Source organism: Patiria miniata, unplaced genomic scaffold, assembly GCF_015706575.1.
Source record: "Patiria miniata isolate m_02_andy unplaced genomic scaffold, ASM1570657v1 HiC_scaffold_13, whole genome shotgun sequence".
Taxonomy (NCBI): domain Eukaryota; kingdom Metazoa; phylum Echinodermata; class Asteroidea; order Valvatida; family Asterinidae; genus Patiria; species Patiria miniata.
The window spans coordinates 6,214,103-6,224,233 of NW_024037051.1; the positions used below are offsets into that span (position 1 = coordinate 6,214,103).

Here is a 10,131-nt window from a genome sequence, read left to right on the forward strand (position 1 = left end):
TGCGCATTGACCCCTGCTATTGAATAGTCAGCTATGCCCGGCGAAACGGTTAGAATAACAATGAGGATAATTAGTGCCAATTAACATGCGTATCGGGCGCCATGCACCCCGACTACAACAAGCCAGCCGGTAGGACAAGCACGAGAGAGTTTTGTTATTCTAAGAATTACCTGAAGTGCCTGACAAGAGGAAAAATGAGCTTAGGTAGAAAATGAACAACTCACGGGTGCCTGTGAGTGATTTCCTGTTGAGGCAAACTCCACGATCCGCATTGGGGTATAATTTAGGGCCTCGTGCTCAGAAATCATACGCTCAGGTATATCAGTGTGGAACCCAGAACTAGGCAATAACAAACCCCTAGCTTGATCGGTTTGTTATGCGAACAGGGGGAGGCTTTTGTGCAGAGTCGTAACGGTGGAGCTGATTTGTCCCCGCTCCCTTGAACTACAGTGATTTCAACCGTGCGCAAGCAGAATTGACTCAGTTGAGCGTAAAGATATTTCATCTATTCTTCCCCGCATCGGGTTGATTCTAGCCGCACCAATCTTTCCCCTTTCGTGTGTAATTGGACCTGCTATTCAACCGGCCCATGTGGTCAACCCTTTGTTTCTTTAATAACATGAGTGACAGCTCTGACATTGATTGACACAGTCGCCTTGGCGACCGGCCAACAAATTGCCTCTAAGCCAATCGAAAACCATTTATCCAACAAATGCTGCCCATGATAGTGGTGATAATATGGGCAGTGTCACAAACCGGGCTGATAAAAACTGACACATATCGCCGCGCTCAGCCCCACCCCGGTGTTTAACGCTAATGGTGTTGTTGGGTGGTGTGTGCGTGTGTGAGTCGTGGATGGTTGTACACGCGTAAGTAGTACTGGAGGCGCTAAGCAGCGAGTGTCACTGTGTCTCTCGACTGCGCTGTGAGACGGGTCCAGATGCTCGGCTCAATGTTTCCCCTACCGACCCTACCGACGCTGAGCTTCACCCCGGCTCAGATCGCCAGCGTCTGTGAGACGTTGGAGGAGAGCGGGGATGTGGATCGCCTGGCTCGGTTTCTCTGGTCTCTTCCCGTGGCACCAGGGACATGTGAAGCCCTCAACAAAAATGAGAGCGTGTTGCGAGCTAGGTCTGTGGTGTCCTTCCACCAGGGCAACTTCAGAGAACTATATCACATCCTGGAAAACCACAGATTCACCAAGGAATCGCACGCCAAACTACAGGCCATGTGGTTGGAGGCACACTACCAGGAAGCCGAGAAACTCCGGGGCAGACCGCTCGGACCGGTGGACAAGTACCGGGTGCGCAAGAAGTTCCCCCTGCCGAGAACGATATGGGACGGTGAGCAAAAAACACACTGCTTCAAAGAGAGGACGAGGAGTCTCCTACGGGAGTGGTATCTTCAAGACCCCTACCCTAACCCAACTAAGAAAAGAGAACTGGCCCATGCCACTGGACTCACACCAACACAAGTTGGGAATTGGTTCAAGAACCGACGGCAGAGGGACCGAGCAGCAGCGGCTAAAAACAGGCAAGTATTCCGCCTTAGCTTTTCTGTTAACATCCAACGTCAAAAACCTAAATAACTCGAATTGTTGACTCGTATTGTTTAGATTCCATAGCAAAACAAAGTGGAATAAATACGTGATTATCATTTGGTCGATTGATCCTAAGGTCCATCCACGGGATTTCTTGTTAAAACGATCGCCCGAAGAGGGGGGATTTCTAAAGGCGCTGCTTAATATAATGAAGCGATACCCTCCTTCTTTAGGCTTAGAAAACAAGTGGGATAGTTAGTGCTTTTGAAATGGTTTCCCGTGTGTACTCTTTTGCAGGGAAGAATTAGACTTGGTGTTAAGTGCGCTATTTGCAACAAAACCACTCGACCCACCTGATCAATTGGGGGACCCAAGAAGCCGGTTTAGATGCATTGAACCCTCAACAAAGACCTTCTTGTGGGAAGATTTCGTTGAAATTCGCTATTGTCTTGTTTCCCGACCACACTGGCCATTCTGGTTTCGTAATATACCACCAAGAACTAACTGTTTATTCTTTTTTCCGGGATTGGTTCACCAAGTTGTTTGACCCGTCAGGCTTAATTCGCCGCCACTTGTTTTGTGCACTTGAAAGTTGGATGTTTAACAAATAATCGTTGCTTTATACCGGTTCTTTACAACAACAAAAATGCTTCGAAAACTTAATGTGTTAGATATGAATACCGCTTCGTAAAAAAAAAAGTCATATTCAGCTGCTTTCATCTTTTAACCCTTCCTTACAATGAAATTGATTTTAATTTTTATATAATGAATGGGCCAAATTTTATGTTCCAGGATTTTGTCAATTTCAAAACAAACGTGTCATGGCCCTATTTATTATAATTCCCGAGTCTAGTCGGTTACGCCATGCGCACGGAGCAGCGAAGTTTACGTGGTTAGTTACACATTCTATTGCGGGAATCAGTGTGGAGTGTGCTTCAGCGGAGTCTCTGCCGGGCCAAGCGACGAATTGCCCCGGGCGTTACACACCGCCTGTGCACGCTGCTCGCATCTCACGCTTGTTAAAAAAAAATGGCCGATGACCGTGCACGAAAACGTCTCTCTCGATGCTCGCCAGAGCCTTTCTTGCCAACACGCGCAAACGTGCCGTGATAGCCTTGTGGTCGGCTGGTTTTTGTACGCTAATGAAACCAGTCGAGGGGGCTCTCCTTTCTGAACAAATATTAACCTTTCCCGTGTCAGACAGCTATCCCGATTCGAGGTGGGAAAAATCAGGACTATTAGATTGATTTCTTGAAAAGGCCTGGTGCCATCAAAACATGTTGTGTAATAACTTTTTGCCTTGTCATGATTTGCCGTTGAAGAAACTTGAGCCATCAAATCAATGTAAAAATGCGTGTAAATTGATCCCAAAAAAACCCACAACATATGAAAGATGATTCGACCCCTAGTACTCAGTGCAGAGTTTAAATTGGGAGTATAGTAAAGAGTAGAGATAATACAAAAATAACGAATCTGCAGAATGCAGAAAAGACTATATACAGACAATGTACAATAGGAAATTTTAAAAAATACCTGAATTGAAATGTTTAAGATACCTTAATTTGCCACAGTTTGAGTTACCTTTCTTTTCCTTTTGAGTCCTAAAATACACATCAAACACTGATCCAAACGCAGCTATTTTTATAGGCGAGTTTCTGATTACATAAATTGCTATAGTTAGCATACTTTTGATGTTAAAAAAATATAATAATAAACTTGTAATACGGGCCGTTAAGTGTTTTAAAAACTTCATTATAGCTTTAACTTTATATACCATTTTTGGTCGAGGATATAAAAAAATTGTGAATTTCATTGACAAAAAATGTCATGACCAATACAAGGCACATAGAGCCTTAGAGGATTTAATTTGTGAATACAACACTCCGTTGAAGTGATGCACCGAGTTGAAGAACAGGCAACTGTATTTGCTCGGTATAGGTTTGCATGTTCGCCATTGAAATATAACATAGAAGGGCCACGTGTGCTGCTGGCATGAGATTGGCTTTCTGCCGTGCCAACGTTAACGAATTCATCAGCGCAGACAAAATTCGACACCTCGGAATAAAGGGGGGAAATGGCCACACGACAGCACACGGTCTGTGGTGGGATTTACCACTTCTCAGTCAAGTTCACGCTTGGTAGGTCCCCCGATTTTTTTAGGGGGCAGGGCGATTGTCTTGGAACGGATAAAGTCCGCAGCTGCATGCACCATGATACCCGTTGTTCCCCTTGGTCCGGCGGTGTTAAACGCCAAACACACGGCGTGGCACCCCGGCGCTGCCCCCGCTGAATGAAGTGCAGCGCCCGCCTTGTCAATCGTAACACCTTCCGTGTATGCGGCCGACGTCGCGCGCCAAATGAGGCATAGCACACTGACTCTATATCAATTTACTGCACAGGATTATTTACATACTTCCTGCCTTTAAAAACTGGCATACTTTGTCCCCCTGCATTGGCCGTCAAAGAAAACAAAACAAATCGGCGACAAAAAAACTAATTTTGTCATTCCTCAATCTATAAAGTGCACAGTGCATATAACCATCGCTTAGAACTACAATCTTAGGATGAAAATGCATGTGAAATTATTAAATTCGTTGGCAATTTCTCAGGTACATTCATGTATCATTGTGAGCAAGTGAACAATTGTGGTGGAAAACATGGTTAAGAGACCACTCCTGGAGCCAACTTGTTCGTGTTTTGCTTCAAACACTTGTAAATTTCTTCCTTTCAGATCAGGTAGACTTTTGTGGTTGAGTTGGCTAAGGCGTTTTGCTGTCTTCCCCAAAAAAATCAGCTCTATGCAGAACTGCAAGATTTGTATCTCCCGAGAGTTTGACCAAAATCTACCAAAATTTGGGGGTTAGGTCAATGTGAGTTCGCCTCTCACGCTTTTGAGTCATATTGTTATTACTGCAGAGTCTGTACAGAAAGTGCAGGCATATCCTATTTTCATTTCCCAACAAGGAACGAACTCGTTTTTGGCCAGCAGATTAATTCTCTGCATTTGTTTATTCAGTAAATAAGTAGCGCAGGTTTTTTTGCAGGCCCAGCGAGTGCTAATGAACGTCGCTCATGTGTGTAACTCCATTGTTGGCCAATGTCCGGTGTACGTGTTCCTACATCAGCGCTTTCTATAGCTGCAAATATATGTGCTGTAGACACAATCCCATCAAATATTCGAAGTATAAGCCCAATATGATTATTATTATTTTTTTTTTTTTAAGTTTTACACACTTTTTATTCAATCTGCTAGTGCGAATTGAATCAATGATTAAGTATAACTCTTTCTTTAAAAAGAAAGACAGAGAAAAAAGACCTCTTTTCATCACGAGGAAGGCTCCGCAAGTTTAATTTCTAAAGCAAGAATTTTGATCAAAATTGTGTTTTATAACATCTTTCTTTACAACAATACTTAGCTTTTATCGCCTTCTTACGTTTCACTTCCCAATTTTGTGTATGTCCAGTTAGTAGTTGCAAACAAGACTCAAACTTGTTTTATTTTATCCAGGTGTAATTTTCAAATAAAAAAATCCCGGACGTCGTATATATGTTTGACATAAATATCTAGTCGTGCCATCCAGAATTAGGAAATAAAAATTGGTTGTTATTTGTTCGCAAGTAAATATGTTTTTACAAATCTTATATCATCAGATAGGGATTCCACAGTGTGGTTATAATTCGTTCATTCGTGGTTATCATCCATTACATGAAATCTAACTCAACAAAATGCGTCCACAGAGGAGAGTTTGCCCAAATTTGAAAGTCACTCAGTCTGTCATATATAGCCAGCACAATTTCTTTCTTGTCCCGAGTCGTGGTATACCTCTGTTCTCAAAATACATTTTTTACATGACAGAGAGCACAGGACCCGCCGCTTGTGCCGCTGTAGTGGGACTCTTGGTTTTCACGTTTTCACTTGCATTTTCGCTGCCCCTATATTTGATTGGTAATCAAATATATCAAAATTTCCCGATTCGTTCTTTGCATCATGATATTCCTCAAAAGACATTAATCAATCGCATAAAGTCTTTGATCCAGCCATGATCCAGCAGACGTCTTCTTTTTTTGCTGGAGTCGGAAGACGTCAAGTCATCTAGAGTTGAGTAAAAGATGAGTCAACTCAAATTAAGAAAAAAGAAATGACTTTCAAGGACTCCGTGTTTACGCGTTGCAATGTTGCATGAGTTACTTCCAGCCAATTAATCCATATCTGTCACTCACATGCTCAACACTGGGCAGTTTTCCATAGAGGGTTGGGAAACCTTTGTACGACATCCTTAAGTAAGATGGCTCCCATTATGATGCCAAATGCAATCAAACAGGATTATTACTTCAGTGGTAATTTGGGTATTTCGCTGATAATATAATTCGAAGCGTATAAGATTCCACCTTTTGGGAAGAGATATTGGATAATGTACTCTTGTCTTGGGGTGCAGGTAAAAAATAGCATTAATTAATTTCCGGCATTCTACAACGAATACTCATGGCAGTAAGACCAATTGCGGATGAATATTCTAGAATTGTACCTGTGTGGAAATCATTTATTGTTTTTTCAACCTTGTAGTTGACAACTTTTTTTATTTAGTTTACTGTGTATACTTTGTAACGTTTTGAAGTTCTTTAATCAATGAATGAAGAAGTTTTCTCAAGATTTTCATTTGTTGTTAATTGTGTTATTGTGTACAGATTGCAGCAGCAGCAACAACAGCAACACCAGGCCCTCCAGAACTCCAGTGCCAATGCCAACGGTGGTCCACCGATCCATCGGCTGTCCATGACGGAGGGAACCACCACTCTACCCGGGGAGGAATCACCAGACAGCGGGTCGCCCAGTGTTAGTCCAATCGGTTCGCCCTTACTATCGCGGAGTGTCAGCCCGCGACCGCCTCACTGACGAACTGCTCACCGGACGCTGGCCCGCTCTCCCATGAGTGCCCAACCGTCCCATCACGCTCGGCGCACCGGACTCGGACTGGGACAGACGTGGAGTGGATGGGTGAACTCAAGGCGCGCCAGTGAGTGCAAAACTCGGTATTTACCATGTACGAGCATCGATCGATAAAGAGGGTTTGGCGTGAAACTCTCCATGTCTTCTACCTAAAAAAAAGCAAAGTTGTAGAAAACTCAAAAGACCGCGAGATTGCCAACATTGATGTTAGAGTTTACGCCATCGGGTATGTCAAGCATATCTTCTAGTAATCATGGCCACTCTGCTCACATGATGAAACCCCTGAACAACTCTGCTTACGTCACTGATGCCGTCACTGCATGCGGACTTTTTTACCGTTGATATTCAATATCACTCGCATATTTGTGAATATGAATTTATCAGAATTTACTTGTTCTTTTTTGTTCTCGTCTAATGCAGCATTAAAATGTATAAATGATATACGTGTACTAGAAGTAACTGCCATACAATTTTTCGTAAGTCGTGCAGACAACTTTTACATACAAGATATTATCCAAACCTCAACACACTTTTGACAACTTATCACACAGATCTGTTTCTCAATTTCACCTAAAACCTCAACTGGCTAAACAGTCTTAAATTGGTTACGAAGTACTATACTATTGTGTTTTTACTGTAATTAGAGATTAAACAAAAGTTGCTCTCTCTCTATTTTCTCTCGAAAAAAAATATACGAAAACAAAACATTATTGGGTGCACCATAACTAATTCAGTCTTCATTCCGTATAACCTAAGTATCCTATATGCACGTTTCTACAATTGATAAAACGTCGATATTATACAGAAGGTATTCTTTACTCACAACAAAACTCAGTACGTTTTTGAAGGTCCCTTATTTCTTTATCACCAAGTGCTTCACATTACTTTTTTTCACAGTTTCGTAAGAAAAATTAGAACATGGACTTTATTGTGTAAAAGAAGGTATGGAATAACATTCAGTAGGCCTACAACGTTTAATTGAGAGTCAATGCAATCTAGAAAGCATTCTAGATGAACAATTCAGTGGTTAAACATCACTCTGAAATTTGGTGTCAACTTTGGTCAAAGTTTCCCACTCAAGCAACGTCTATCAACTTTCAGACTCAAATTCTCAAATAAGAAGTTGTGGGTTGTAATTGTAGAAAACTTACAAAAACAGTCAAACTGTTTGTTTTTATTTTTGATTATTGGACAAATGGTTCCAAAATATATGTACCTTTCACCTTTCATTTATATGATTTGTTGTTGTTCATAATATAGTACTATTTACGAATAAGGGCTTCATTTTCAGTAATGATAAAAGAGAATATCAAAACTTCTTGTGGAACATATATTTGGTGGTGAACTCAGACCATATCACTATTCTTCCAGAAATTCCAACCTTCCTAGGCATCATCTGAGTTTTTTCTGTAGAATACGGTTGAATAATGGTCATAAGAAAGTATCCAAATAATTACATGTACGCAAAAGACATCGTAAGATTTGAAACTTAAAGAGATTTTTATTCGGCTTTTTATTCTCCCCTTTTTGTTCCGATTACAACACTCTGACGAACAAAGTACATTGTACCTGTTTTTATCCTTATACATTTGTTTCATGTACTAAATGCAGCATGACCTCTGAACAGCACGATTATCCTGCCATTAACCTTATAATTTACCGACTTCATATTCCAGTCTCAATGGAGTTTCTTTTGAAATATAATCTCAAAGAAAACAAAAAGATTAAGGAATTCAGCTTTTTGCCCGGAAATCTGGAAATTGTTTTCAAAATAATACATCTTCTCGCTGTATTCATTGAGTTCAAGAGAGTAATGCCATTGAACTCTACAAGCATTCATTTCGTCTTGCATGCTAATTGTTAAAAATGGACAAAAATGAGTGCCCAATTATACTCGGGGGAGATTATCCTTTAAAATCGTATTACAAGTTGGTCCCATGTGACTTGTCTCCCACTTTATTGGAAAAGAAAGACATTTAACTTGTCCCAACTAAACAATATAATTTATTTACAAATTGAATTCAGGCCTGTTTTTTTCGATGCCAACTCTGGAATACATTTTAGTAGGCGTTTTAGGACACGGACAGCACTCACATGGAAATTCTGAGCATAAATTGACAAATATTGCAAAATTGAAACTAGTCATCGTATTTATGTCAACTTGGCCGACACGGAGTGATCCACGTGGCAAGAGATTCATGTGGACCTACAATGTAATTCAATTTTGAGGGGAAATATTTCAATGTACTATACGTGCGTACGGGGAATATAGTAGGTTTCCTTTCCTCTCACAAAGGTTGCAGTTTCACCTATAGAATTTTTCTCTTGTTTCGATCAATCAAATATTTCTTGTGCCACAACCTTTATTTTTTTGTCTCACCCCGCAGACTGTATAGATGTCGTTCCGCAAAGGAAGAGTCTCATGTATATACACAGAATTTGGTCGATTATACCTCGATAGGCCTATCTTGGGAATGAACCGGGCCGAGACATCGAACGATTACTCGAATGTTCTTTGTGTAACCATAATGTACATCTTAAACTTGCCGTTTCTCTGTACATGTAGTATTGTTACTCGCTGGCATTTCTGGCTGGATGCCACTGAGCACATTCATGTTACAAAATGTTTTATAATAAATCATACTTTGAAAGAGTTAAAGCTTTGGTTTTGCGCAGGATATGTTATTGGTATATTGGCCTATACATGTGCAGGCCGGGAAGCTTAAACCTATTTAGCACGATTCAGTGACTGGAGTTGTGTTTTGAACCTGAGAAATGACTATTTACATGTGTCCGTGCAGCACGTTTGAAAAAAATTGCCGATATTTACTGTTTTTTGAAAAACAATTGTCGGAGGTATCCCGCCTCTGCACAGTAAAACTCTACGGCAATACAAAAACACCTGTGAACATCTTAATACAATGTTTGTTTGAGGTTTTGCGTTTCAAAAATTCGTTTTAATAACTTGATTACAAATATCTAAAATCTAGCTACGAAATTTTGTTAGAGGAATATATACAGGGATAACAGGTGAATCCGTTTTTGGTCTTGGTTTAACATATGATGGAAAGTCATGATAGATACCGGATTTGGTTTAATGAGAAATCTAAATGAAACTTATTCCTTTCCTTTTTACCAGCTGGAACTATGATTGCAATATTCTAATAGGTAGGCGTGGATCATGTGGATGTATATACATGTAGCTGTGACTTCAACTTGCCCTACTCATTTACACTACAGCATGGTGATACTGGAACCAATGAGGCCCTCTCCTGGTGTTTGCCATTTAACCTAAAACAAAAAACCTCTCCGTCTTCTAACCGCATGGCACTTGAAATTCATTATGTGAGCCACGTTGGAACTAAAAATGTTATTGACTGTATCTTAACCGAACCCCTTTTAATTAATTATAATAAGTAATGATTCATCTTCACCGACATTGAAAATTACACAATCACACAATTTGTTGCTGGAATAAATAGGTGCCTTGCAGAAATCTTGGACTTTATAAGAAGGTGTTATCGATATTAGAAAAATCATAAAAACATCATAATACCACACATACTTTGTATTTGTACAGAGAAAGCAGGCAAAATGTCTGTGGAGTTCTTAATGAACCAACTCAATACAGGGAGTCCAAAAT

General features: G+C 40.5%; 1 protein-coding gene across 1 annotated transcript; it reads left to right on the plus strand.

The window, feature by feature from the left end:
• The first annotated feature begins 316 nt into the window (after positions 1-316).
• Positions 317-9,143, plus strand: LOC119721027 (homeobox protein SIX6-like). Its single transcript, XM_038190899.1, has 2 exons — positions 317-1,533; positions 6,227-9,143. The coding sequence occupies exons 1-2, from the start codon at positions 941-943 to the stop codon at positions 6,432-6,434; spliced, it is 801 nt and encodes a 266-aa protein (XP_038046827.1). The 5' UTR covers positions 317-940; the 3' UTR covers positions 6,435-9,143.
• The last annotated feature ends 988 nt before the right edge of the window (positions 9,144-10,131 follow it).

Excerpts from the sequence above, each read along its gene's own strand:
- LOC119721027 (XM_038190899.1), top strand. The coding sequence starts at position 941 with ATGCTCGGCTCAATGTTTCCCCTACCGACCCTACCGACGCTGAGCTTC. Across the intron at positions 1,534-6,226 it reads GCAGCAGCGGCTAAAAACAG|ATTGCAGCAGCAGCAACAAC; the intron begins GCAAGTATTCCG and ends TATTGTGTACAG.